General features: G+C 41.1%; 6 protein-coding genes across 13 annotated transcripts; 3 read left to right on the top strand and 3 right to left on the bottom strand.

Moving 5' to 3' along the window:
- Positions 1-136: 136 nt before the first annotated feature.
- LOC117591184 lies at positions 137-2,028 on the top strand. 2 transcript variants are annotated; one of them, XM_034284315.1, is made up of 3 exons: positions 137-528; positions 907-1,616; positions 1,688-1,823. In XM_034284315.1, exons 1-3 carry the CDS (start codon positions 152-154, stop codon positions 1,693-1,695), a joined length of 1,095 nt encoding a protein of 364 aa, XP_034140206.1. In that variant the 5' UTR covers positions 137-151; the 3' UTR covers positions 1,696-1,823. The 2 variants fall into 2 exon arrangements, with proteins under 2 accessions (XP_034140206.1, XP_034140205.1); XM_034284314.1 differs by having other exon boundaries at positions 907-2,028.
- LOC117591188 lies at positions 2,010-17,179 on the top strand. 2 transcript variants are annotated; one of them, XM_034284322.1, is made up of 3 exons: positions 2,010-2,641; positions 6,499-6,701; positions 8,935-9,077. In XM_034284322.1, the coding sequence occupies exons 1-3, from the start codon at positions 2,137-2,139 to the stop codon at positions 8,989-8,991; spliced, it is 765 nt and encodes a 254-aa protein (XP_034140213.1). In that variant the 5' UTR covers positions 2,010-2,136; the 3' UTR covers positions 8,992-9,077. The 2 variants fall into 2 exon arrangements, with proteins under 2 accessions (XP_034140213.1, XP_034140214.1); XM_034284323.1 differs by lacking the exons at positions 6,499-6,701; positions 8,935-9,077 and adding an exon at positions 17,164-17,179 and having other exon boundaries at positions 2,010-2,669.
- Positions 8,897-9,784, bottom strand: LOC117591190. Of its 2 annotated transcripts, none has more exons than XM_034284326.1 (2): positions 9,494-9,784; positions 8,897-9,288 (listed from the first exon to the last, which is right to left on the bottom strand). In XM_034284326.1, the coding sequence occupies exons 1-2, from the start codon at positions 9,725-9,727 to the stop codon at positions 9,136-9,138; spliced, it is 387 nt and encodes a 128-aa protein (XP_034140217.1). In that variant the 5' UTR covers positions 9,728-9,784; the 3' UTR covers positions 8,897-9,135. The 2 variants fall into 2 exon arrangements, with proteins under 2 accessions (XP_034140217.1, XP_034140218.1); XM_034284327.1 differs by having other exon boundaries at positions 8,897-9,270.
- LOC117591186 (FHA domain-containing protein DDL) lies at positions 9,917-11,590 on the bottom strand. Of its 3 annotated transcripts, XM_034284318.1 has the most exons (3): positions 10,903-11,590; positions 10,139-10,848; positions 9,917-10,108 (listed from the first exon to the last, which is right to left on the bottom strand). In XM_034284318.1, the coding sequence occupies exons 1-2, from the start codon at positions 11,492-11,494 to the stop codon at positions 10,160-10,162; spliced, it is 1,281 nt and encodes a 426-aa protein (XP_034140209.1). In that variant the 5' UTR covers positions 11,495-11,590; the 3' UTR covers positions 9,917-10,108; positions 10,139-10,159. The 3 variants fall into 3 exon arrangements, with proteins under 3 accessions (XP_034140209.1, XP_034140208.1, XP_034140211.1); XM_034284317.1 differs by having other exon boundaries at positions 9,917-10,848; positions 10,903-11,589; XM_034284320.1 differs by having other exon boundaries at positions 9,917-10,844; positions 10,905-11,589.
- Positions 11,708-12,864, top strand: LOC117591189. Its single transcript, XM_034284325.1, has 4 exons — positions 11,708-11,803; positions 11,885-12,045; positions 12,171-12,257; positions 12,319-12,864. The coding sequence occupies exons 2-4, from the start codon at positions 11,986-11,988 to the stop codon at positions 12,601-12,603; spliced, it is 432 nt and encodes a 143-aa protein (XP_034140216.1). The 5' UTR covers positions 11,708-11,803; positions 11,885-11,985; the 3' UTR covers positions 12,604-12,864.
- LOC117591183 (sodium/potassium/calcium exchanger 3) lies at positions 14,821-27,257 on the bottom strand. Of its 3 annotated transcripts, XM_034284312.1 has the most exons (8): positions 27,065-27,257; positions 26,880-26,978; positions 19,290-19,427; positions 16,771-17,078; positions 16,460-16,691; positions 16,220-16,366; positions 15,828-16,166; positions 14,821-15,772 (listed from the first exon to the last, which is right to left on the bottom strand). In XM_034284312.1, exons 2-8 carry the CDS (start codon positions 26,956-26,958, stop codon positions 15,453-15,455), a joined length of 1,563 nt encoding a protein of 520 aa, XP_034140203.1. In that variant the 5' UTR covers positions 26,959-26,978; positions 27,065-27,257; the 3' UTR covers positions 14,821-15,452. The 3 variants fall into 3 exon arrangements, with proteins under 3 accessions (XP_034140203.1, XP_034140202.1, XP_034140204.1); XM_034284311.1 differs by having other exon boundaries at positions 26,880-27,257; XM_034284313.1 differs by having other exon boundaries at positions 16,229-16,366; positions 26,880-27,256.
- Between the last annotated feature and the right edge of the window lie 616 nt (positions 27,258-27,873).

Below are 27,873 nucleotides of genomic sequence, written 5' to 3'. Positions count from 1 at the left end.
TCTATGTGAATTCCCGTAGTTCGCTTTGTTGCCTCCGGCGGGCTAGTTCGACTTGTGGCACGGGTTAACTTTTTCCTTTGTCATGTTGTTTTTGTCGCTCTGAACTGTCTGCATGGATGTCAATTTCGCGGCTTCTCGCAGCCTCTCAGCCATGTCCATGGGGACAGTTCAAAAGACAGCTTGTGCCCTGGTGGTTGTGGGTGTTCCGCTTCGCACGGGCAACAGGTACTCGCCCCGGCTGACCATGCGACGCGTCTTCGATACCAAGTGCTTTCGCACAGAGCGCTACCGTCATGAGATCGGCAATCACTATCGCGACTACCAGATACAGCAGCACCTGCATCTCCATCAGAAGCATCCGCTAGCCCGCCGACACCGCTCCCAAAGAAGGCGTCGTCGACAGTGGTGCAGTGGGGGAGCAGGATTAGGATTAGCAGCGGAGGTATCTAGAATGTCCATCTCATTAGCAGCGCCAACGTATGCGAAACTGCGCGATGTGTGGCCCACCCCTGTGCAGTATTTCCCAAGGTAGATCTATATACATCCCATCGTAATACGGTAATTTGATTGCATGTTTCGTGTGCATGGAGCATGTATATGTGTAGGCGGCAGGGTGGAGAATCTGTTGCACAGTTGCAGCCATAAATATAGCTTGGGTTGACAGAGGTGAGGAAGATCCGGGCTCATTGTGGCTCATATTAAATTTCTTCATAGCTCGAGTAACACGGCCTTGGCTTAGCATGGCTTCCAGCGCATGAAATCTGAGTGTAGACTGGCCGCGATTTGCCACAGCAAACGCTCAGTAAATTGTACGTGCTTTGGCTTTAATATTTTCACATCCATATGCACATGCATGTATCTACAATTGCTTATCTGTTTTTATTGTGGTGCTTCCAATAATTACAGATTTGACGATACGTATGCAGCCCGTGGACGGGTAACAATTTGCTCAGGTCAACCGCCCGAAGAGACCTACAATGACGCAGTGCGCAGAATTAAGAGTGCCCAACATTTCGACCAGCTAAAGAAGCTTGTGCAGCTTGGCAGCATTGGGAAGCGATATCGGTGCAACACGAGGACACGCAATGATGACGAAGTCAGTGGAGAAGACGACGAAGACGGCAAAGGCAACGGCAACGGCAATAGCAATGACAATGGCAGAAGCAGCAACCGCAGAAGTCACGTCAATTATAATTTAAATATTTATAATAACCAGGTGGAAAACCTACAACGACACCCCCACAGAGGGGGAGTGGACTTCTACACGTATTTGCAACTGGCCAGCGGATATTACGACAGAGGGTTGAACGCCAACCTCAAGTACTTGGAATCGATTGGCCAGCGTAATGCAATAAGGCACACGCCGCAATTGCAATCGCAGTTCTCTTTGTCGTCGCCTCGCTTGGTATTGGACACAGTCGACAGTTCGTGGGAGCGGCAATCAGCAGTTCAGAAGTTGACTGACAGACTGTTTACGCTACTGAAGGGATTGCAGAGTAAGGCGGCCAGCCATTCTAAGAAGCGCTGGAAAGGCTTTCCGCCAGATCCCATCAGCGTGCATATAAGGCCCTTGAAACTAGTAGCATACGATTCAAATGCTGGGGAAGCAGTCGCAGGTGAATTTAGATCGGAAATAAAAAACGCAGCTGGGCTGGCTTCCAGGATAATGTGTGATTTGTATAAACAGCATCGTAGCCAGCAGCAGCGTCGTTTAAAGAGCAACAATCAGAGGAGTACAACAGCGGCACTAACAACAACCACGTTGGATCAGCTGAAACTTTTCGAGATCATCGATAACTTAAGCCACCTCAGCTTGAGCGATAGTATAGGTGTCGATAGTCCACAGCTCAGACTACCGCAAATCACGCTTACCGACTGCACCCACAAGGTGGCGCATTACAGCGCGAGTTTTAATATTGCCGCCAGCCAATCATTTGCAGGTAGCCATAGAAGCCAGACCGCCAACATAACCAACAAAACAGATACGATACTTAACTAAAAATACAAAACAAAGGTGGGCTGGGCAAACAATCCCCACAAACTCATCAAAAATAAACGGAGCCAGAGCGAAAGAAAAAAGAGGGTACACCACACAAAGCGAAGCCGAATCGCCATACGTCAGCGGAAATAGTTTATATGCAAACGACAAACAAGCAACAACAAGCGGCAAACGGATTTGCGAAGCGAAACTGCGTCTTGGCCGAGGCTCGCGCTCAAACAATGGTTGTTTCTGTTGCTGCCGTCGAGGTCTTAGAAAAGAGCAGCCTTGAATCTGCGGAATTAGAGGCACCCAGCTCAAGCAGTACACAAGCTTCGGGCTCAAATAACAATAATACTGATAAGACGGCTGAGACGACTCTCCAGGAGGCAGAGGCCAACAACAACACGCCTGTCCCCGCTAAATCGAACGACAACATGACCGATGCCGGCAAGGGGAAAAGCAGCGATTCTCTCAAAGCGGTAGTGGCCACAGTTTCCACAAAAAGCGCCGTTAGCCAGCGCAATGTAGACATCAAGACCGAGAAGACCGCTGAAATGGAGCTCGCCGCCCAACAGCTGACTAAAAAGGTGTTAAATCTAGATCTGAGTGGAAAAAGCCTGGACGAGTACTCACTTAGGTCGCCCAAGTCGCCCATAGCTGGTTAGTATACATGAAGAATATATACATATATATTCATACATACATATATAAACACACATGTCCCACTCGGTCGCTACTTCAAAATTGAGGACTATGTACAGTAAGCACACATATTATTCGTACACCATCATCACCCTAGTTTGAACACCTATAAATTGGCCTACGGTCAACGTTAATAGAAAAAGTTAATTTTGTATCAAAGATCAACATATTTACTATATAATCTTCTATAGTATCCTTATAAAAATTAACTGAAGCAATATTTTCGCACATAAATTATTCGTACAGCCGTCCGTCTCTTTGATTGAAATTAAAATATTAAAGGTAACATGTACAATGAACATTTTTGTTTGCTACATTTAGTCTTTATGATGACTAAAAGAACTAGCAACAATCTTTCCCCCAAGGTATTGGTGCCCCATGAATTAATATGAGCCCCCTCCACAAGCAGTACCGGTTGCAATAACTACCTCGATGAAATTTTGGGCTTTCGTATCCTTTTTTATATTTTTTACACAGGCTTCATGGAACTCAAGATTACTAACCGTAGTGAAAGTTTCAGCTAGTTTCAGCTTTAAATGAGGCAGATTTAATCCAAAAAAGATTAATTTTTGTGTAATTTTTTTTTCTGGATCAAGTTTGGCTTCGAATTATGACTAAATATAAAGACACATGGATGCCAATTGTTACTCAAAATATAGTTTAATACATCCTCTTTCATATTTCCATTAAATAAAACCATTCGTACAGCTCCAGCTCAAAAACAACACAGGTGAAACACTGGGCACCCTCCGATGACCTCCGGAAGACTTTTGGAGAAACCCATGCCCAGATTAATTTCTAGAGAATGCGATTTGACCAGATAGTCCATGTAAGACATTTTTTTTATTTTTTGGACTTGCGAAAATACATTTAGCCTATGATGAGAAAATGGTGGTCCCTGCTGTATGGCATTTCGGAGGGTGCCTAGTGTTTCACCTGTGTTGTTTTTTATACCCGGTACTCGAAGACTAAATAGGTTATATTGTATTCGTGGGGAATAACGGTTTATGTAACGCACAGAAGGAAGCGTTTCCGACCCCATAAAGTAAATATATTCTTGATCAGCATCAATAGCCGAGTCGATAGATCCATTTCTCTCTGTCCGCCTTGTTTGTCGGCTAGTTCTCAGAGACCATAAAAGCTAGAGCCACCAAATTTTGGCTCCGGACTGCTGTATGCTCACACTGAAACCAATGTATTTCCCAAATTTACAGTTTTGAAGATAAAAGAAAACTAAAAACGCCATTCCGTAGGAATTGGCCATAACTGTCAGATCACCAAATGGGATCCAATCGGATCATTATTATAGCCACAATGGAGAAATTAATTTCCAGTGGCTAAACCCACCCTGTCCCGCAGCTTTTGTTGCTCTTTTTACATTCTCTCATTCACACTCTGCATCTGCTTCACTCGGCCCCTGCCTCTGCCCTCCCCCTGTCGATGCTTCTTCCTACTTTTAAACCACCCCGTCCCACAGCTTATATTTGTTTTTTTTTTTGTGCGATCGCTTCGTCTGCCTCTGCAGCGAGTCTGCAGTATGAGGGTCTTGGGAAGGGCGGCGAGCGTGTTGGTGTGAGAAGTGTTGTAGATGTAGATGACAGATGAAGAAAAAATTTAAAATTTGACAAAACACCGCTGAGGTGCAGATGCACTATTGTCACAATGACCAGTTTTGGTGGCTGTTTACGCCAGTTAGCCTAATTATGGCCCGGAGCAATTAGTGTTTTGTATAAGTAAAATGAATTTGTAGCATTAAGCTATTGAATTGTTGCATTTACGACATACTGACAGAAGCTTGTTGCCATAGAACATACATGTGATATGTGAATATGATAGAGAAAGAGGAAGAACATGCATTTAATAGGTAAATATCGAAATTGAAAAGAAGAAGAGATTAAATTGATTTGAATTCCGACTCGGTCGAACAGCAGCACTTGGCTTTTTATTTCGAGATTTTGATTCTGAACTGGTTGCGAGGAGTTGCGGAAACAGTGGCCAAAAAATAATTTTTAAAAGTTAAAACCAAGACTCGGTTTTTAACGCTCTGTATTAGAAAAAGCGTGACCATCAAAGTTGCGTATAAGAAATTTTCATAGATGGCGCAACTTTCGTAAAATCTGCTGTGAAACCTAGCGGTCATTATTGCACAGAATGTGCAGGGAAAAAGTACAAATTTTATTGCTGTTTTAAATGTCTCATAAATTGGAAAATACGATTAACTGATCCAATTTTTTTGGTGCATTTTATTTAGTAGGCTTTTTACTACGTGTTCTGTTATTTGAACGATATCTAGTGGTTGGCGATGTCTTCTACATCTAGATGTAGTCCTAAGTGCCGAGTATAAAAGTTGTGACTCGTAAGCAGCGTCTCACACGTCCCTTCTCGTTTTTTAACTGGAGCTGTACTAATGGTCTTATTTAATGGAAATGTGAAAAAGGGTGTATTTAACCATATTTTGAGTGACAATTGGCATCCACGTGTCATTCATTCCATTTGGTCATAATTCGAAGTCAAACTTGACCCATCCCATAAAACAACACAAAATTTAATCTTTTTTTTTATCAAATCTGGCTCATTTAAAACTGCAACCAGCTGAAAATTTCACTACGGTTAGTAAACTTGAGTTCCATGAAGCCTGGTGGCAAAATTTGTAAAAAAAGGATACGGAAGCCCAAAATTGTATCGAGGGAGCTATTGCAACCGGTACTGATTGTGGAAGGGGGTCAATTTTAATTCGTGGGACACCAACACATTGGGGGAAAGATTGTTTTTAGTGCTTTTAGTCATTTAATATTTTAATAATATATATTTTAATATTTTAGGAATAATTGTAGGAATAATTAATGTGCGAAAAAAATTACATTTTTGCTTAAGGTTATTTTTATAAGAATACTATAGAAGATTATTAAAAACTTTTTTCATAAACATTTAGTAAATATGTTGATCTTTAGTCATACAAAAATTTTATTGATACAATAATACAATACAATAATAATCAATAAAATTTATACAAAATTAACTTTTTCTGTTTACGTTGACCGTACGCCAAGTTATAGGTGTTCAAACTAGGGTGATGATGGTGTACGAATTAATATGTGTGCTTACTGTATGTATGCCGGTTGTGAGAATTAGTTTGGCCCAAACAACTGATGATACATAAGTATAGAAAGAAACTGGGTTAAGATTCTCTTTATGTTTCCTTTCAATCTTTTGTATATATGCATTCGAGTTGCGCCAGAGCGTACCTTACCTTGTAGGAATATTAAAACTTACACAGTGCCACTCAACTTAATACTTTGCGGTAGAGGCAGAGGCAGCGCCCTCACACAAAAAAAATTTGGTGACTAGCTCTTATAGTCTCTGAGAACGAGCTGACAAACAAGACGGACAGACAGACATGGCTCTATCGACTCGGCTATTGATGCTGATCAAGAATATATATACTTTATGGGGTCGGAAACGCTTCCTTCTGTGCGTTACATACAACCGTTATTCCCCACAAATAAAATATACCCTATTTACTCTTTGAGTACCGGGTATAAAAATACAAATGGAGGGTCTCAGAGAGTGACACCATCAGCATCCAGGCGACTTATCATTATTACTCCAAACGTTCTGCAGCCATACCCTCATGCATTTGCCGTATTTTGCTCAATTCAAAATTAAATAGGGTAATGAAAGACGATTGGAATCCGATGGCTTTTCGTGACTTATGTTACAGGCAATTTAGTTGGAGAGCACTGTATATTGATGGAGCCGTAATCAACGTACGCTTCTTATCACTAATTAGTCGTATTTATTTTGTGTATTCGCAGCACGTGTGCAACATCAAACATCATTGACGTCGTCGGTGGACGTAGAAGATCGGAAAACGCTACGAGATGCCTTATATCAGGGAATTTTTCACCGACATCGCCGCACCATTTTCGCCGTGGGCAGCTTCCTGCGCATGCTGCGCAGCCGCAACTCTCAGTACAATACGATTCGCAGCTCCTCAGAGGGCGAGGACATCGACGAGGTTAGATAAGACAGATATCCATGTGTACATACTTGTATCCATGTATGCATGCACATTTTGCACACATCTAATGGGCCATGCATAGAAACATCTGCCGCAGCATCCGAAGAGATAATAGACCGACCAAGGACAACAATCGAAATCGTTCAGGCCTGACCACAGCCAAGCTAAATGTCGTTCCTTGCTGCTTGAGTCGAAGTTGAAATGGAAATTTAACCCCCATACTTATTTATTATTCCACGAAACATTTGTGTGTTATTAACTGATATTTGTAGTTTTCATTATCATCATTTTACCGTTTTTCGCTTATTATACTGCTTCAAGGCCAAGATCGAAGCAACAATGCGACTAGCCACTTTTTGTGCTAGTTTCGTGGGTAGTTCTATTCTGGCCCAATAACAGACCTAAAGGCAGGTGTCGCTGTTTGGACCGCACTCGGACAGACGGAAACTAACAAAAACGGCATTACCCTCTGGGGTCTGCGACAAGGACCCATGAAGAAACTATATAAGGAAGCCTCGTCGGCAAAAATAAGCTGAACGTGCGAGTGAAAAGTGCGAGTGAAAGGGCTCTCGCTGCAAGTGTAAGGGCAACGACAATGGAGTGTGCTGATTAACCATTTGAAGGCAATGTGAAAAAACATAATTGTTTCATAATTAAATTTTTAATAGTTTGCTAGATGATAGTAGTCTTTGTTTAAAAAAAAAAACATTTTGAAAAAATTTAAAAAAATATTGCACGCTTCGACACGCAAACGAGCACTGAAAATAAGCAGAAGGAACGAGTAACTCTGCCACCGAAGAGACCTCCTTATAGTTACTTCATGCAAGCACCCAAGTGCTACATCACCTAATTCACTCTGAGGAGACGCCTTGCATGCATATGTACTTACTTACATATGTGTGCACTGTTTCGGCAGCTCTTCGACCCCGTAAGCTACATACATGTACAATCGCATGTATGTAGATGCATGCATATACATATGTATAAAACGAAAGCGAAAAGCCAACTGTATTGTATTAAGCTCTCATTGTTTTTTGTGCCCGCCAGTGCCAGTCGTAATTCAGTGCACTCTTGTACAGTTACCGAGCTGTACATATGTATGTTCGATTATATGTCTGTCTGCTTGTACATATGTATGTATATCTGAATATTTAGATCGATTATGAGATGGAAATTCCAAAGCTTGCCAAGGTTATTCATATTTCACAGTTCGGAACAGACCATCCGTTTGCCAACAGGTTGTGTATGGCAGGCAGCACTTACATGCATTTATAGTATAAATGTATAAATTTTATACATTTGTATGTGGATATGTTTATGTGCGTATTTTGTACTCTTCCCTAAAAAAATTATGATAGAAGAGATTTCACAAGTATTCAGACATTCATTCGACCATAGCATTTGGAAACGTTTTGTTTTACAACATATTGTTTGTTTTACATATATTAATGTATCGAATCATTAGGATCTAGTTAGAATTCGTTTTTCATTAAAAAGGGAACAAAATTTCTAAAGACACAAACACATGTCGCAGAAATATTTTTAAATTATATATTGCGTATAGAAATAATATATGTACATCTGTGCTTATATGTACATATGTGCTTATATGTACATATGTGCTTATATGTATGAACTTATGTGCTGATATGTATATATGTGCATATACTCTGTAGTATGTACATATGTATGTACATATATGTAGTAAATGGTCTAGTTATAAAAATACAATTCACACAATAATTGTTAAATGTTATTCATATGTAATTAACTTTGATTTACGGTCCCATACAACACATAAAGACACACTCTAGTATGTACATACATACATACATAAGTACATACATGCAAAAATATACTTTAGAGCAATTTTTTTTTAATTATTGATATATGTACATACATATGTATGTATGTAGTGAGCTTGCATACAGACTCTATATTATAGAGCTAAACAACAATGGATAGTAATTATTTAATAGGACTTTTTGTACAGATGAAAGAGTTTTTAGAGAGATTTATAATTCTCTCACGATATACCAAAGGCTAGACACATTTTAGAACTGTTCGTACTGTAGTAATTCCTTATATGACATTTTTTAAAACCTGATGCTGATATTCGTTTTTTTTCACTTGATTGAAAACAACATTCAAACTGTGCAAAAACAATCTCAGTTAGTGCTAGCAGTTTGACCAAACCCGAATCATTATTACTAATCATTAATCCTTTCAGGTTCTCAAGAGGCGCAGCTCGAATTTGCTCAGGCTTCCTCAAGTTTTCGATCGATGAGTGCTCGTCTGCGGTTCGGAAACTCTAGGTATACGTCTGCATATATATGTACATACATATTAAGATATGTCCATATTACTTTAAATATTGTAATTTTGTAATCAATGGAGTTATAAATTCGAGTTGTGACTCTGTCAAAAACGCTTAGCCGACCATGGCGGACCAGAGGTTGAACATGCCCAACATTGGCAGCGTTGGATTCCATGTTTGGTTCAGCGTTGCTGGAGCAAGCAACAGCATTGGCATCATGCTCCCGCTCCCAAGCGATGTCAAAAGCTCCTGGCGAGGGAATAAAGACTGTTAATGCATAGATTACAAACTGCCCCAATGACGGCTCGAGATGTGAGACCATAAAACTGAATAGATCGTGTTTTTCCATAGTTGTGTATGTACATATAAAGATACACATGTACAAACATACATACATACATACATATGTATTCGATGTAAACAATGTTTGCCTTATACATATGTGAGACTTTAGGACTGGAACTCTACTTACCGGCGGAGGACGAGCAGCGACTACATAAGTGTCCTCTGCGACGGCCTTTTGTATTGCTGCGCGTATAGCAGCGGTTTCCTGCAGGTTTTGCGGCGTCACTACCACCTTGGATGCTTGCAAGGCGGGCAAACGAATCGGATCCCTTAGCCAGGTGGGTGCAACTATCTGACGACGCAGCCGGTGGGCAGTGCCAAATGCCAAGCCAAGCAGCAAAATTGGGAGCTGCCACCTCATACTGTTGCCCGTTTCGGGTTCAAACACACATTGAAAGCTGGCATTGTAGGCTGGTAAGCCGACGCTTCGAGTCGTAAAGTTGAGTTATTTGCTGGTGCTAGCACTTTTCGGGTTGACATCTTCTCGTATTGCTGTCGCTTTAGATTTGATGATTTACATTTTGTTCATTTTGGGTAGGTAAAATTCAGATTTTTCGTTTTGATTTTTATTTATGAGTATGTTGGCAGTGGGCATGCAAGATCGTGTTATCTCATTAAATGTACAGTGATCTCAGCCAAGGTGCGAGAAATAAAAATCGTGCATGATGAAGGGGTAAAATTTAACACGGGTCAAATGCCCGCGCGTGTCGTAAATTTATGAACCGAGACAATAGCCGAGGGGAGGCAGGAACAAAGCGAAATTGCGTACTGGCTGCTCTAGGGATTAACTTCCTCAGCTAGTATGTACGTCCAAACGCTCTTCTTTGATATGCACGTCATCATCCTCCTGGTCCTCTTTGCTGTTTTCGTGGAGCAGAACGTACTCGCGAGAGCTGAATCCAAACTTGATGACGTCCTTCTCCATTAGTTCGTAGTACTTGCGATCATCTATTTTCTTGTTGTTTAAGAACGTTCCATTGGCCGATTCCAGGTCAATTAGGTAGAGACGTACACGCTTTCCCTGGCTGCCGTCCTCACGCTCAAAGGGCACCAGCCGGTATTGCAGAGCTGCATGCTGCTTTGAGCAACTGGGATGATCTACCGCCAGGTCTACCACCTTGCGGTCGCGGCCCACTATAAAACAGCTTTGGCGATGTATGTGCAGCGTAGGCAATGCTGTTTCGCCCTTGAACGGGTACAGGCGCCAGCGACGCTTCGGCTTGCGAGCCTCGACTGGTTCTGAGTATTTGACGACAACTCCATTAACTTTGTTGGTTTCCTCGGTGAGGGCTCCACTTAGGCCGAAGTTGGGCTTCTCCTTTTCAATAGGTTCCTCATACGGCTGCTCCTTGTCATCGCCCTTCCTACCCCACTCAAAGTGTTCGTCGTCTCCACGGCCACGATTTTCGCGGCGCTGCTCCTTACGACGCGCAAAGAGTCGTTCTCTGTTTGGTCGATCGCGGGGACTGCGGCTATGCCTGAAAAAAAATGCTAAAATGTTTAAGGGGCGTCTCGGTGGATGGTGCACATGTACTTGCCGCTCTGTACGTCTTTCGGGGGAACGCCGCGGTCGCTCCCTCCGTTCATTGCTGCGTGCTCGTTGTCGTTGCACAGGCGAACGCTTCCTTTGATCCCGTCGGCTGCGGTCGCGGCGCATGTGATTGTCACGGTTGTCGCTTTCTCGGTGGCGTTCTCTTTCTATCTTTCTATCCCCTTCGCGCTCTCGTGAGCAGCTACGACTGTTTCTACGTTGTTTTATGTTTCTATGGGAATTGTGACGTTGACCGCCGTTCCCACGGTCGGGACTGTCCCACTTTGAGCGTTGCTCATGCACCTTCTGGCTGTTTGGATACGTCTGATTTCTGATCCGTTTTTCATGTATTTCTTCAGCGCCTTCTGTGCTGCGACTAGCTTTCTTAGTAAGTTTTTGCTGTTTGCCCGATGAGGAGTTCGACACGTCGTTGTTGCTGTTGCTCCTGCTGCTGGATGATGAACTCGAACTGTACCGTGATTCTTTTCGTTTTCTAGTCTCGGGTTCAGTCGCAATCTTTTCTGACACTTTGGACACCTCATCGCTACTTCCGGTATTTTCTTGTTGGTCGCTGGGTGTGCTACGTTTCTTGCCCATTGCTGTTATTTATAAAGTCACAAATTTTAACAAAAACACACTAAATGGCTTTGAAATATGGATAGTGATGGCACTTCCTCTCCTATATCAGATGTTGGGCTAATCGATATGTCATCTCATCGGCCAAAACGAATGTAAGCTACCTCTAGGTCTGGTCACTCCACTGACCATGTCAATTTGAAGCTGCATGATACTTTTAATCGATACTAGTCGATAGAGCACAACATCGCGCCAAATGTCCATCTCAATGTGTTGGGTAGCAGCCGAGTAGAATAAATATAACTACGATTTAAAAACTAGAAAAGTAATGTTTAATTATGGTGATTTTGATCTTTGTTTGTTTATAGTGTGAAAATATGTTGTTTTCTGTCGTGTTGCGACATTAGTAAGGACCAACAGATATAGCCGTAGCAGCAGGCGCTGTTAATGTCGTCCGAACGTCGCACCCAACCCCAAGCAAAGTTTAAACTGATTAACAGCGGAGCTTCGCAATGACACCATTCGATGACTTTGTGTATTTAATTAATCATGTTCTGCTTGGCGAAGAGCCGGTAAGTAAGACCTGCATATTAAAACATTCACTACAATAAAAAAGTGCATCCGTGTGTGTGACATACATGTGTATATGGATATGTACGTGAGACTGATATCGTACATTGATTTTGTCGATGTGTAGACAATCGAGGACTTCATACTGCTTGTCGGTACGTTGGTAGCATTCATTGCTTTCATACTCTGGTGTTGCTTTCCCATCCAGCCAAAGGTAAGTGGTTGATCTGATTGTCAAGCCAAGCCATCCATCTAAAGTTTGCTCACTTCACCAGGAGCCGGGACCCCACCGCCAGTTCACATGCAAAATTATACAAAATCCAATTAAAGCTTTTGATGCGGCCATCAGCACCGACAACAGCAACGCTGCCAATGCATCACCGTTCCCTTCCCCCTACGACTCTGGAGTCAGAAGAGGCCTCAGTGGGAAAGGCAATGCCGGCGCTGATTTAGACCTAACCAGCAACATGTACAACGGAAGCAACGGCAGCTATAGCAGGAACGGCACTGCAGCCATGCACAATTACTACGTTAAAAACGGACACCATTGCTGCACCTAATGGCCAGGGTAAAATCAGCAAATTCAAGATTTTCCAGACCCAAGGCTGGGAGATGCTGCTTAGCTTAGCGTTGTGTTACCTGCTCAGTTTTTTGTGTGCACACTGATCAGTGGTGCATCACCGTCGTCGTTAAATGTATGAATATTGATGTGAATATTTATTGTAATTTGTGCCAATTGGTTCGACAGGTTGTTAGGAAGCAGCTTAAAGTTGCCGGCTCGCATTCGCATATTGAATTGTAATTGCTCAGACTGATTTGTTAAAAAAAAAGGAGAAACAGGACAAGACAAGGAAGCAGACGGCATGCAGACCACCTTGCATGCCCTGCCCGAGGACAGGAGACTAGATTGGCAGATGTTACATATGTATGTGGCAAGTTTATAAAACTTCCTTGATATCTATCTATATACATTCATCTATATATACATATATTCCTACTATAGAGTATATATATATATATATGTAAATGAATGTATGTACATGTAGTACATGGGTTGCATTTGTGGAAATACCAATTGAATGCACACACATACATACATTTTTGTAAATGTGTGTGTGCATAAAATGAAAGTATCTAGTTCTAAGTATTTCTGTATTATACAACAAACAAACGTCCGTTGTGACAGCATTCGCTTAGCCCTTTATAGCCCCCTAATCTTCAAGACATTTTGCAACCCAACTGAGACTGCAAGAAATTCTAAAAGTAAACTGAAAATTGAATTTTGTTTAGCTGAAAAAAAAACATAGACTCCCCTTCAAGCGGGAAACCCCCTATATTAATAAATATATAAATATCTCTAAGATGGATTATATAAGCTCCCAAAAGACAAAGACCTCAAAATAACAAGCATAAAATACGATTGTTTCTTTAAAATAGCTTTTCTTTCCACTGTATTTTCATGTACATATTTATGTATGTATCTATGTATGTATTTATGTACATACATATGTATGTATGCATGTATGTATGTATAGACATGTTTTCAAATTCGTATTTGTATTTATGCATATGTACGACGTATCTTTGTAAGCTGCAAAATGTTTGATCTCATTTGTCAACTTATTTGTTTCTGATTTGTGATGTAACTTTTAGAAAATTCCAACCCTCTCTATTGCGAAGGAAATTAAACCCCTCTAAAAAGAAACGAATACGAAAACCGATCACAGCTGTTCTATTATTTCGTTGTAATTATTTATTTTTATAACCGGTACTCGAAGAGTAAATAGGGTATATTGTATTTGTGCGAATAACGGTTGTATGTAACGCAGAGAAGGAAACGTTTCCGACCCCATAAATTTTATATATTCTAGATCAGCATCAATAGCCGAGTCGATAGACCCATGTCTGTCTGTCCGTCCGTCTTGTTGAGCGCCTGGATCTCAGAGACCATAAAAGCTAGAGCTACCAAATTTTGAATCCAGACTTCTGTATGCTCCCACTGTTACAAGTGTATTTCAAAAATGAGCCCTGCCCCCTAAAAAGGGCGAAAACAATTTTGAAGATAAAAGAAAACTAAAAACGCCATTCCATAGGGAATGACGAAATCTACCAGATCACCAAATTGGGTTCCGATTGGATCATTATTATAGCCACAATGAAGATATTAATTTGCGGTGGCTAAACCCACCCTGTCCAGCAGCTTTTGTTGTTTATTTTAGTCAGCGGCCTCTGCCTCTGCCGCGAGTCTGCAGTGTGTGGGTCTAGGGAAGGGGGCGAGCTAAAGGAGCGTGTTGGTGTGAGAAGTGTTGTAGATGTAGATGACAGATGAAGAACAAATTTAAAATTTGACAAAACACCGCTAAGGTGCAGATGTAGTACTGAGTGCCGGGTATACACTTTTGACACGTAAGAAGCTTCTCACACGTCCCTTCCTGTTTTAAAAATTGTTTTTTGAGCCGTGTTTCAACTTTATTTAAGATCTGTCTTTCGCAGACAATTATTAAATGTCCTCTTTTGGGTACTTGGCAATCTTATTTCAGTTATCTTATTTATCGGTTGTTGAGTCCGAAAATCCTAAGCAGGCTGCTGGACATGCTCTTATGTAATTATCATTACTAGCATTTGAGATACTGACGTTTGTTCGGTTCGGTTGGGTCAGCCAAATGAGAATTTAACGCTCAGCACGATGGCTTGTGCCTCGTTGTATTTATGGGAACATAACCGAACAGCACCCAAGCACCCACCCAATCAGCTCATCGAACGAAAGTCACACTTTGTAAAAATGTTCTTAGAATTTATTTATAAATTAATAACAATAGTGGCAAGGGCTTTAGGTAACGCCTAGAATAGTTGTTAGTGTTTTAAACACTTATTGGCGCAATATCAACAGCAGAATGACAGAGCACCCCGGAACTCAGGCTGTGGTCTGCAGGCTGGAAATATCGTGGGGCACCATGATCATCTAGGTTTGTATGAGGCTATAACATTTGGTTTGATTGGTTTCGAGGACTTTCCTTCACTTCGCTTAATTCCTAGTATATTGTTTAGTGCTTTGGTAACAGTTCAAACTTTTGTGAATCGTCATCGTTATATGCCTACAACTATGGGACTAAACAACACACAAATATTTACAAAAAAAACAGATATTTACAGTTATATATATAAAGTTGCAGGGCTAGTGGTTTCCCTTCTTTCTGTTGAAGCTTTCCTCCTGCACTCGCTTTACACCCTAATGACAGTCTTGAGCAGAAATCGACGCTTTAATTAGAAAGGAAGAAATCAACGAAAACAGAAACAAAAACAAAAAACACCCCATGAAGGGAAACCTATAATTTAAAATGTCGGTTTTTCTGCTGATGCCAGCACCAGAAGCACATGGCACAGACGTAACACCGCGACGCACCCACCACTAGCTGCTGCAGTCCCTGGGGAAGAACACATTCATTTCGATCAAAATCTGGAGAACAATGAACACGCCGTAGACGCTGAAGAGAGCGATGCCCACCCGCTTGGTCAAGCGGTAGCCACTGAAGCTGAGTATTACGAAGAGGGCCACGGTGGAAATGATTAGAATCAGGATGTTGTACTCGATGCCCTGTGTGCCGACCTGCTGCGGCTCCCCGCTTCCATAGTGAATGCAGTTTTTGATGAACCAGGGCACGCCAAGAGACAGCAGAATGGCCAACGAGTTGGCGCCCAGCGAGTTTGAGACTCCGATTCCATTTTCACCTGTTGGGGACAATGTAATCAGGCTGTGATCGGCACATAGGCTCGTTCCGCTTACCGTTCCTTAGAGATATCAGGCTGGAGACGGCTTCGGGCATGGTGGAGCCGGCAGCCAGGAAAGTCAGACCCATTACTATAGTTGGCACGTGGATGGCCACGCCAAAAGCCGTCAGCATCCAGACAATCAGGTAGGCGTTGGCCCCGATGCAGAGGATGCACATGATGAAGGAGAGTGGATAGAGGCGTCGATGCTTCATAGGGTGCGGGATTAGCCAAGAAAGGGTAAAGCGAATGGGGAACACGAATATCCACCAGCCCTTCATGAAGCGGGAGGAGTCGTGGGGATAGGCGTAGATGCTGTCCGGGATATCGTCGGCATCGCTGTCACCGCCGTACCCTGTGACAGAGAGAAACAGTTCCCTGAGAAAGAGTAGGTATGGAGCGAGGGATAGCGCTTACAGTGCGTCAGATTCGCGGTAGACGACATGGAGGAGGTGTTCTCGGGAAGGTTTACCACGAAGAGGCCATCGCCCGACAGGGGATCCTTTTTCAGCGGGAGCTGTGCCTTGGCGCTGTTCTCCGGGGGCTCCGTCAAATCTTTAAGTCATACAAAAAAAAAGATACAAATGGACCACACTCATGTACGCATTTGTATGTACATATGTACATATGTATGCATGAATGACTTACCGTAACGCGTGGAGAAGCAACAGTTCATGCGATCCTCGATGAACACGCGAATGGCTGGCATGAACTTGTTGTTGTTGAATGTGATCAGATAGTAGAGCACCAGGAAGCCCATCATGATGCAGGTCTCGACGAAGCTAATGCTGCCACCCCAGGCCAGCACCAGCAGAATGATCGTGTTGAATATGTAGATGAAGCAGTCCCTCGCTATTGGCCACCAGTCCAGCTGAACTGGCTGTAAAATTGCGTAGATTGGTAAATCTGCTCTGTGCGAATGAGATCACTTAAGTGTCCCCTTCATGGGGATTACATACCTTGTCAATACACAGCGCAGCCAAACCAGCCACGCCCAATGTGTTGAACATGAGCGAGCCGATGATCGTACCCAGACCCATATCCGACTCCAGAATCAGGGTGCTGATGGTGTTGGTGAAGAACTCCGGCATCGATGTGGCCGTGGCCATAAAGGTGGCCGCCGCCACGTCCTTAGACAGATGCAGGTCCTCGCAGATGCACTCCACCGTGGGCAGAAAGTAGTCGTTGCATATAATGGCCAACAATATGAAGAAGTATATCGCCGCGAAGACATGAAGCACCACCCACCCCTGTCGAAGCTGTTCCACTGTAGGATGGGAGGAGAGTAACATACGAGAATCTATGATTAGGGATACAATTCTTGAGGAAACGCAAATATGTATGTAGTATTCAATATGTACATACGAGTATGTAAATACATGTGTACATATCCATCTATCTTTTCCTGTTATTGCCAAAATATACCCCGAAAACCGACTTTGTACATGGTTGCGGTTGAAATAAATTGGTAAATCTTATCGATTATCTTATTGAATTCTAAGCATAACCATATGTAGGAATGCACATATGTACATATACTTGTATGTATTAGTAAGGTATTCTATAGAATGGTACATGGTAGAATTACTAAAAAGGTGACGTCGTCAGCTGAGTGGAGGAGAACCAGCTTATTCACCACGCTCTCTCAGCTCTCAGAGAGAGATAGCAAACGTTTTACGTTCTGCACTCTTCGCTTTTATTGTTTCTGCTGACAGCAAAGTAAACATTGGAGCGGCATAGCAAAAAATATTTTGCAGACATGTTTGTTTCTAAAAAAGATGTAATTGAATGTAAAGATTCTATAACATACACATTTCATCACACATTCAAAATAGAATAGTAGTTGCATGCATGGTAAAATTACTAACAAGGTGACGTCGTCAGCTGAGTGGAGGAGCACCTGCTGATTCACCACGCTTTCTCAGCTCTCAGAAAGGCAAGCGCTAGAGAGAGATAGCAAACATTTTACGTTTTGCACTCTTCGCTTTTATTGTTTCTGCTGACAGCAAAGAAACGATTTGGAGCGGCATAGCAAAAATATTTTGCAGACATGTTTGTTTCTAAAAAATATGTAATTTAATAAAGATTCAATTACATACACATTACATTAAACATTTCATTGTCTTCCGCTTACGTCTTCCTTCAAAAACAATGAATAAAAAGAACAAGAAAATGAAAAAATCGTGCGATACACAACCTCTTTCGTCGACGTTTGGCAAACGACTGACAAGCTGGTGTTCCTCGAATGAGAAGGCACTGTGGTGAATCCGTCACCTTGTTACTAATTTCACCATGCATCAGCTGAGTGGAGAAGCACCTGCTTATTCACCACGCTCTCTCAGCTCCAGAGAGGCAAGCGCTAGAGAGAGATAGCCAACGTTTTACGTTCTGCACTATTCGCTTTTATTGTTTCTGCTGACAGCAAAGTAAAGTTTGGAGCGGCATAGCAAAAATATGTAATTGAATGTAAAGATTCTATAACATACACATTTAATCACAAATTTAAAATAGAATAGTAGTTGCATGCATGGTAAAATTACTAACAAGGTGACGTCGTCAGCTGAGTGGAGGAGCACCTGCTGCATCACCACTCTCTCTCAGCTCTCAGAAAGGCAAGCGCTAGAGAGAGATAGCAAACATTTTACGTTTTGCACTCTTCGCTTTTATTGTTTCTGCTGACAGCAAAGAAACGATTTGGAGCGGCATAGCAAAAATATTTTGCAGACATGTTTGTTTCTAAAAAAGATGTAATTGAATAAAGATTAAATTACATACACATTACATTACACATTTCATTGTCTTCCGCTTACGTCTTCATTCGTAAAAAATGAATAAAAAGAAGAAGACAATGAAAAAATCGTGCGATACACAACCTCTTTCGTCGACGTTTGGCAAACGACTGACAAGCTGGTGTTCCTCGAATGAGAAGGCACTGTGGTGAATCCGTCATCTTGTTACTAATTTCACCATGCTTCAGCTGAGTGGAATAGCACCTGCTTATTCACCACGCTCTCTCAGCTCTCAGAGAGGCAAGCGCTAGAGAAAGATAGCAAACGTAGCGACGTTGTGTGCCTGTGTGTGTGCCCTATATATTCATATGTAAAAATGGCCATATGCAGATGCATATGTATGCATGCACGAGTGTGTACGTAGAATCTAGACACACATATTCGTGGATCGCCTGATTCTATTCCTTTCCCATTCAATCAATCGTCTGTTATCTGGAGAACCTGCTGATAATGTGGAGGGTAACTCAAAGAAGAAACTGCCCGAAGAGTCTGGACAACGGACAACGGACGCCTCACTTCACACGGGCAAGTTCAAGTCTTTCCGATGAAGTTTTATACCGACCCGACCGATAATGTCAGCGTGAAATTATTGTATCGTAGCATACCTGATTCTGGTTATCTATTGTTGTATGTGTAGACTTTAAATTCTGCTGGCAGTTGGAGACAGCCTGTTCACAGCGAAAGCTTACCTGTGAAGAGATCAGCGAACTCGTCCATCGGTGAGATCTCATCGTCGCCCGGGCACGAGGCACGTGGCAAGATGTCGTACAGCAACTGCTCATCAAAGTATCTCAGGGATGACTCCAGAAAGTTGCTCTCATTGCCGGCTGCAAAACAAACAGAACAAAAACGGAATCAATCGAAATGTTAAGCATTCTGACATGCGCATGGGCTTGGTATATATGTATGTATGTTGTATATACATACACATTTACATACATATGTATGTAGTATGTGGACCTTCTAGATTCTTGCATTTTAATGGAAAATACAAAAAACGATAAATATTAAGCTTTGAAATGCAACAATCGAAATAATTTTTTTCGAAATTTTGACTTAAAAAACTTAGAAAGCATTCGAAGCGTAAATAAATATTTAAATTTTATAGTGTTGGGGGTGTTTATTGCAATTTCGAATTTAATTTAATTTTACTTCGCAGCCTCATTAGAAAGGTTGTCAACATTTGTTTTTGGGTTTTAACAGAAAATATGTCCCTATATTTTGCGTAAACGCTAATCGTTTAACATGTATAAATGTATATCCTAAATTTGTCTTTGAAGAGGCAAGTCTTACAAAGTGCCTGAAAGTCCCCAGAACCATACTAGTGGAAGCATTTGGTAGAGAATTCATTGCTTGTTAAAATGTGGTCTTTTCGTGCGCATGTTTGCGTCCTCGCAGATTTTTTCATTTAGATATAACCTAAGGTTTCAGAATTCTAAGTCGCCTTCAAGGTGGAGCGACTGCAAGTGATTTTATTCATTCTGGCTATAATATTGATCTGAGTCAAGCTTTATTCGCTGATCTAATATATATGGCCATTCTCTGCGGAACTGCGTTTTTGGTTTACCGTGTCTTCAGAATTCTGGATGTCACAGATTTTCGCTCTTTGTGGAGGCGGAAAGGGGCGGCGCAAAATTTTGAAACAAACATGATTCAGTGTGAAATCCCATAAATCTTCACATCACATTTGGTTGCTTCAGCTCTTATGGTTTCAGAGAACTAGGCGCTCATCAGGGTACAGCTGGGTACAACAATCGACCCAATTAATCGAATAATAATAAAAACCAAAACTGTATAGTTAATGTACTTACGTATGCAATACGTATGCATACGTTTACGCAAAATATAGGGATATATTTTCTGTTAACATTTCATAACGTAAACTCTATCATATAATTAAGCAACTTACTTTAATTATGAATATAATGGTATAATATATAAAATATACATACATATGTATGTTTGTACACACTAACTTGCAGAAGCTTTACATACATTCAAATGTATTTATGTATGTAAATTACTAAACCATATCCGAAGGTCACAGCAACCATTGCCATTTATTACCATAAGACAAGTCAATAGTATGTAACTCCAACCTCGCTGTCCATAAATAAATAAATGATTATTAATTTTGTTAATAACAAAGAAACAAAATAAACAAAAAAAAAACATGCCAAACCACCTACCGATTAGATTGTGTTTTTCGTTCCTTTGTTAATAGCTTCTGCAGGAGTCTGTGTCCGTTATTGATGCACACCTGTCCTGTGCATACTGCATGAAAGCTCAATGCTCAAGGGTACAATTCCTTTCATTCTTCACTCATTGTTCAGTATATTTTTACGGTTTCACTAGAATTTCTGACAGTTCGGCAGAACAATTGTAGCAAAAACGCCACGAAAAACAAAAAGATTCCGTTCATATTTGTGATCAGATAACCACTATAAAAATAGTATGTATAGCGGGTGAGAAACTAGACTGGATGTCAGTTTAATGCGTCTTCTACCCAAGAAATCGCCCCACAAAGTCGTGGCCAGGGGGAATTATTGATAGTGATTGGCAATTCGATTGGAGGTATTGGACAACATTATTGTGGAAATTGTGCATTTTGGCGTCGCTTAGCGGAAAACGGCAGTTGAATCGACAGTCCAAAATAAATAGGACAGTCATTAAGGCGTCTCTGCCTATGTTTTATTTTACTTTTCTTCGTGTAATGTGTATACCCTTGCAGAGAGAGAGAGCTGTACGACTTCTATGCAAGATTTGTGCAAAGCAAGAAACTACCTAACTTACAATTCTGACCACATACAAATGTACATTTGAAGATGCAAGAATAATGGAAAATATGGATTGTAAGGGTATTAAAAGCTTTGAGCCCGAGCCCCGTTTCATTTACCATAATCTCTTGCACTGGCACGGGGACACTGTGATTATATTATCTTGTCAGATTTACCAAGAAATTAAGCGAAGGTGGTGCACTGGGACCTTGTCTGAGGTTTCCGTCTCTGTATGTACATATGTATGCAGGTTTGTGTGTGTGGGAGAGTTTACGGTTATCAGCACTCTCTCGTTTACACCCTCTACTAAAGCAGCCCATAAATTACTATTGGCTTTTACGATTCATTTCGTCTCATATTGTTAACCAAGTCCCCGGCGGCTGCGCCGTTTGTGGCGGGGACTGCAATAAAAGCGCGCTTGTGACGTCATAACCTCTTGACCTGATTGCGGAGATTCAAAATTCCTTCATCACGTGCGATACGCTCGGCGGATTTCCCCCGTTTATGATTTGTTTGTGTTTATCTGTGGAGAATTGCGTGCCAGAATTCCTCCACCAGCCACAGCGACGCAGCACAGCAACAACAGCAACAACGGCAATCTACAGCAAGAGCTGCACAATCAGTCATAATTGAATAATTAGATGCACTCGGGGCACAGCAGCACAGCAAACAAAAAAATCTGGAAACGGAAACACGGCGAGCAGAAGACAATCGAGGCGAGTAAACATTAGACCGATATCAGTGGGTCATGTTATTTTCATATTACAAAAATACATACATACATATTTACATACATACAATGTGCATGTACATACATATGTGTACATATGTATATTGCGGTTGCAAACACTCACACGCAAACACTCACTGACACACACACGTCACGAAAATAAGCAACCATCCTTTTGGACGGACTGGTTTGCTCTGGTGTCAGATCTTACTTGGAGTCGCGTTGACTCTGCACACGGAATGCATTTAGCTCCACAAGTTGCAGCTCCAACGCAAGCTCAGGCCCCACAAAAAGAACTGAGAAGTGGCGCTCCTTCCAAAGACAAGCAAAGCTCGAATCTGCTCCGAAATGAGCTTGAATTGCCGGCAAACAAGTTTATTGTACTTGTTGCCAGCTGTCTGCCAGAGCGATTATGAGCTGCATTGCAATACACAAACGGACAAGTTCGGAACACTGCAACCTTAGCCTCACTCTCAGTCTCTGTTCCCGTCCCAGTCTCAGCTTCAAGAATCAGCCTCTCATTCAGCACCCGTCCAACCAGAGCCATTAATGAGAGTCATTTCCACTCACGGAAATTGTGGAAATTCGATGATTTTTTTGTTGGCTTGGCTCGATTTTCCTACCAGCAATTTGGCAAACACCACTACTGCCATTAGTCGATCTACCCTTGGACGTATGTACACATGTCTGTATGTACAAATGTATGTATTTTGCTTGCTTTGTAATCAATAAAAATACTCATCCAACTCTAACTTTTTTTGTTAATGCTTTTTTCATAGGTAGCGGTTTGATATTGAACATTTCCCGTCCGGGAAATATAGGGCTTTCAAATCCAAAAATTATGATTTCTGTGCGGTATTGTTAACAAAATGTTTACTGTAAAAACTCAGGAAAAGTAAAAAAAAAAAATTATATCCTGGGTTCTTTATTTTATGAATATGTAGGTGTATTCACACGGCGTCGTTTAAAGTGTTGATCATCAAAATCTATATATGTAGAGACGACTGAGCTAAAATTGGGTAACCAAACCTAAAAAAATGAAAATTTTCATTTCAAAACAAAAAAAATTAGGTTTTGGAGGGCTCCGCGCCCAACTTCCAGAATATTTCTGGTTTCAATAATCGAAGAATACTGAAGAATTAATACAATTTACAAAAATCTTAAAATATGTCGTTACTAAACGGGGAATTAAGAGTTTAGAGGGTTGGTCCACCAATACCAGTTTTTTTAAATTATTTAAAAAAAAGTTCTGCCATAGAAAGAAATATATATGTATGTATATATATATATATCATTTCACCATTTCTAACCCCATATCTTTCAGAAAAAGTTGGTTTAGATCATTGAGGAAAAATCGTTTCGGGTAGTGCAATTGTTTCATTTAAACTTCGTTCAAATTACGTGGCGAGGTTCGGAAGTTTGGAGGGGAAACTCGCTCAAAGACGGTTGCGGCTCAATGCAAAGAAAACGCGCAACAAATCGAACCAATTGGCGTCCAACTGGCTCCAAAGTAGCTGAATACTCGTACTCGTAATTGTTTGTCTATTTTCATTCATTGACTTGCTGCCTTGCGGCTGTTCCCAGCTGTCGGCTGGGCGTTACTTGCCCTGGACAAAATAATTTTGGCCTCAAGAAAATGGGCTCAAGAATGTTGACTCAAGAATGAATTAAATTAATAAACGATAAATTAATAGGTGCTGTATTATTGGTTAACAGTGGTAGCCGAAGGAACTTAACTACTTATGTATTAAATATGTAAATATGTATGTACATATGTACGTACACCTAATTTTATAGCCATACCGCTTAAACTCTCTGTTGTTTTTTATACACATGTAATAATTTATATTACAAACTACAATTTACTTGACTTTCGACCAAAAAATTAATTAACTGAAATTCGCTTTTGCCCACACAATTTAAATACTGACTGCTTATTAAATATTTACAAACATACATATGTCTATATATGTGCTTACACTGTGTGGCTTGTTGCACGTGCAACTGAAACCCTTATCATGAGTAATTACGAATAGTCTGGAAGTCGGAGAAAGAGCTTAAATAAATGAGAAATGCTGGTGATGTATATATTTCTGTACGCACATACATACATCTAAAACGAGAAGTGACGTCTGAGACGCTTCTTACGAGACACAACTTTTATACCCAGTACTCAGTAGTACGTCTGCACCTTATTGTTTTTTTTTTATACCCGATACTCAAAGAGTAAATAGGGTATATTGTGCTTGTGCACACAGTGGATGTACATATGTAACGCATAGACGGAAACGTTTCCGACCCCATAAAGGATATAGATATATTCTTGATCAGCATCAAGCCGAGTCAATATAGCCATATCAACTTTATGGGGTCGGAAAAGTTTTTTCTGTGCGTTACATACATACACTTTATGCACTTATACAATATACCCTATTTACTCTTCGAGTATCGTGTATAACAAATAAATAAATACATAGCTATTCGTGGTACTCAGGGAACACCATGGGAACAGGCAGAAAGAAGCCAGTTGGATCTATGGAATGTGGAAACGAAACGGCATGGTGGCAGTGGGAATATGAATGTAGCCACTTTGGGCGTTTATGCTGCAATTTGGATGATTCATAGCTTGGATCAGATCGGATCGCAGAGAGAGAGGAAAAGAGACAGGAACTGAGACAGGAACAGCGACAAATGAGAGACTTAATAGTCTCCCGTTCCGGATGATTGGGAAGAGCCAAAGACCAAAATGTTAATGGGAACGTCGGCGCGAATCGAACAAATTCCTTTTCATTATTCCAGCGAAAATCGCAATTCGCAATAGCCAAACGCCAAATGAGCATTCTAAAAGCATATGGGGATGTATATGGGTATCGTATTTATAGATCTCGGCTTGGGGTTGAGTGTGAGTCTGTCTCTAAGCATGGCATGGTTGAGGGCCTGGAATTCGCGATTCCAAAGAATCTGGGAATCACATACCGCCGACTCTGCCACCGGCGCTCTCGCTCTCGCTTACCGATTACCGATCGGCGGTCCGATTCCATATTTGTTTTACACAAAGAGACATGATCAGCAAATGCAGTGACTACAGCATGACTGCACACTTTTCTGGATCAAGTCCGAAGATTTGAGAGTGCTTGTTTTTTGTCATTGTCCATAGTTGTACACCACCCTCATAGAATAAGTACCCTAAAATGTCTTATTTATAGCGCACAGAAGAAAGCATCTCTAGTACTGTACATCCAAACATATACATCCATAAACGTCTGATTCTAAGCAAATTAGAGGGTCAATTGAAAGCCTTCAATTGGAATCAGTTATTCGATTTTTCTTCCATTCCTTTTCGATATTTTTGCAAAAAATCGAGCGATTCGCACGGGACAAATACGGAAGTGGTTTTCGCGGCGACTGATTCAAACTCAGATTTCGGCGAAGGTATGTACATACCTATTGACATACAAAAAAATGGAAAATAATAATGTGATCTTCGAGTAAGTCTGTTCCATGGATCCCCAATTATACAAAAATATGATTCGTAATTTTTTTTAAAATTGAGCCTCTGTCGTACGGGTTATGTCACACCAGGACAAAAACTCCTTGCTTTTTAAAAGTTAAAAATATACATTTTCGGGGAGATCTAACTATTTTGTAGTATTTTTTTTTTGAATATTTTAATATGTTAGAAAGACTTTGTGGAAGAACTTTTCTCAAGAATCACCTTTCTTGTAGGAGATAATAGTAATAGTAAATTAGTATATATTTGAAAAAAAAACTACAAAGTGAAGTTTATTTATTAAAATCGGATTTCACATACAAGTTAATGGAATTTTAAGCCTTTATTGTAGATTAGTTACTCCCCAATTAATTTGGATATACATATGTAATTATCTCGGAAGAATAATATGAATTTGTGTTTTTTTTTTACATTTAATTGGAGTGCCGAGATAAATACATATGTATGTACATATGTACATATGTGTGGAAAATATGTATGCTGAAAAGAAACTTTAATAGATTGACGAATCGATTTATTTCAGCTGACTAAAGGAGTCTATAAACTCAAATCTGCAGATCATGGCATATATGCGACCAACTGATAATGGAAATAAATTATTGTGCTCGAATTGAGTTGAGTCGAGTCGAGTCGATTCGAGTCGATCCACATCCAAATCCACTGGCCACAATCCAGAGACATGAAAGGAAATAGACTTTCGGAGATAATGGGCCAAGTGCGATTCAAATGGCAGCAGGCGGCAGGCAGCAGGAGAAGTACGAGTGTATGTACATTTGTAGATTGTGGTTAGCCCTGATTTTCTAATGGAATCAGCCATAAAAATAGATGAATGTATATTTCCGAATTTAAATCCCATTCTGTGTGTCATAAAGCCATCACGAGTGATGTGCCCAATAAATATGCATAACTCATCGCTGCTGAGAGCCTAGATAAGAGCCACACGGATACATACACAAACACATGCACATGTACATACCTACATACATATGGATGTAGATATATACATAGATAGTAGTTCATGTCCAGCCAAATGGCGGTCATTAACATTGCCTGGAGTCCTCGTCAATTACGACAAGTCCATTAAAATGGCAATTAAAGAAGAGTATTCATCGGCATGTCCCTGTCCCTGTCCCCACCAAAGAGCAGTGTTCGATCGATCCATTGATCTGTCCGTTTTTTTTAATCTGAGGTGACACAATGTCTAGATAATGGCCCGGAAAGACCAAGCCCCCATCCCCCTGAAATGTATTTTCAGACTCACCTGTGGCGGTCGTGCTCGCTGCGTAGCTGTCAAATTGTAGTAGGAATAGGCCCAGCAAGAGGACGAACTTTTTCAACATTATCAACACTGGCAACAAAACTTTTAACCAATTTAAAAAAACAGAACGAAAATAATAACGTGTATGCTAACGGCCCAACGGTTTAATTGTTTTTTTTGCTAATTACTTTTGGATTTGTTCGGACTCTCGCATCGTATTGGATACACGGCGTATGCGCAGCATGCGGATTTCGAATTGCGGTTATTTCGATTCGATGCTGCTTTTCCCGATGGTTCCTACGGTAAACCGCTTGGCTAGAATTATATCGCACAACTAATTAAGAGCGACCAGCGCGCGCCCGTCTTAATAATAAACTGCTACGTCGACGCTAACGCCAACGCCACCGGCGGCGGCTGCGTCGACTGCCAACCAGCTAGCGACTGCGCCAACAACAACGCCAACTCCATCACCCGCGCCAGCGCCTGTGCCAGCCTATGCGTCTGCGTCAGCGTCGTTTCGTATTGACGGTTTTATATAGATATCTCTGTAGTAAGTCTAGTCACCTCAAGTCAGTCACTTCACGTTGCCTGTTTTATTATATATTTATTTCTCTAGTGCTTAATTTTGCCCTGTTTCCCTACCCTGATTCATGTGTGCTTTTTGTTTAACTCTCCATCGGGTTCAGTTTTTCACCGGCTGCTTGAGTGTGCATATGTACATATGTACATACATAAGTATAGGTTAGAGATTCTGAAGAGATTACTTGTACTACGGTACCAGACTAGGGGACTCCCGAAACAATCTGGGAATCGTCCCTAACAAAGCTCTCTGCCCTAATCATACAAACCTTCCATTCTTGGACAGTATATGGACATTGCCAGGTATCCGACAGTCGAGCGTTTTGCCTGAAGCTCAGCAGACCAAATACTCGCACATACAGCTGTGTTCAATGCAATAGTAGTGCCGCACCTCACCACTTTCAAAACTATTTTTAAG

This window comes from Drosophila guanche, unplaced genomic scaffold (genome assembly GCF_900245975.1).
Source record: "Drosophila guanche unplaced genomic scaffold, DGUA_6, whole genome shotgun sequence".
NCBI classification, from domain to species: domain Eukaryota; kingdom Metazoa; phylum Arthropoda; class Insecta; order Diptera; family Drosophilidae; genus Drosophila; species Drosophila guanche.
The sequence above is the reverse complement of the archived record's forward strand: the minus strand, read 5'-3'. Positions and strand labels throughout refer to the sequence as shown.

Bases quoted from the DNA above. Each gene is read 5' to 3' on its own strand.
- LOC117591184 (XM_034284314.1), top strand. From the start codon at position 152: ATGTCCATGGGGACAGTTCAAAAGACAGCTTGTGCCCTGGTGGTTGTG. The intron at 529-906 runs GTAGATCTATAT...CAATAATTACAG, and splicing joins CCTGTGCAGTATTTCCCAAG to ATTTGACGATACGTATGCAG.
- LOC117591188 (XM_034284322.1), top strand. From the start codon at position 2,137: ATGCAAACGACAAACAAGCAACAACAAGCGGCAAACGGATTTGCGAAG. The intron at 2,642-6,498 runs GTTAGTATACAT...GTGTATTCGCAG, and splicing joins GCCCAAGTCGCCCATAGCTG to CACGTGTGCAACATCAAACA. The intron at 6,702-8,934 runs GTTAGATAAGAC...TAATCCTTTCAG, and splicing joins AGGGCGAGGACATCGACGAG to GTTCTCAAGAGGCGCAGCTC.
- LOC117591190 (XM_034284326.1), bottom strand. From the start codon at position 9,727: ATGAGGTGGCAGCTCCCAATTTTGCTGCTTGGCTTGGCATTTGGCACT. The intron at 9,289-9,493 runs GTAAGTAGAGTT...ATGCATTAACAG, and splicing joins TCGCTGCTCGTCCTCCGCCG to TCTTTATTCCCTCGCCAGGA.
- LOC117591186 (XM_034284318.1), bottom strand. From the start codon at position 11,494: ATGGGCAAGAAACGTAGCACACCCAGCGACCAACAAGAAAATACCGGA. The intron at 10,849-10,902 runs AAGTACATGTGC...TAGCATTTTTTT, and splicing joins CGAAAGACGTACAGAGCGGC to TCAGGCATAGCCGCAGTCCC.
- LOC117591189 (XM_034284325.1), top strand. From the start codon at position 11,986: ATGACACCATTCGATGACTTTGTGTATTTAATTAATCATGTTCTGCTT. The intron at 12,046-12,170 runs GTAAGTAAGACC...GTCGATGTGTAG, and splicing joins TTCTGCTTGGCGAAGAGCCG to ACAATCGAGGACTTCATACT. The intron at 12,258-12,318 runs GTAAGTGGTTGA...TCACTTCACCAG, and splicing joins GCTTTCCCATCCAGCCAAAG to GAGCCGGGACCCCACCGCCA.
- LOC117591183 (XM_034284311.1), bottom strand. From the start codon at position 26,958: ATGTTGAAAAAGTTCGTCCTCTTGCTGGGCCTATTCCTACTACAATTT. The intron at 16,367-16,459 runs GTAAGTCATTCA...TATGACTTAAAG, and splicing joins TTGCTTCTCCACGCGTTACG to ATTTGACGGAGCCCCCGGAG. The intron at 16,167-16,219 runs ATCCCTCGCTCC...TCTCTGTCACAG, and splicing joins TCTGACGCACTGTAAGCGCT to GGTACGGCGGTGACAGCGAT.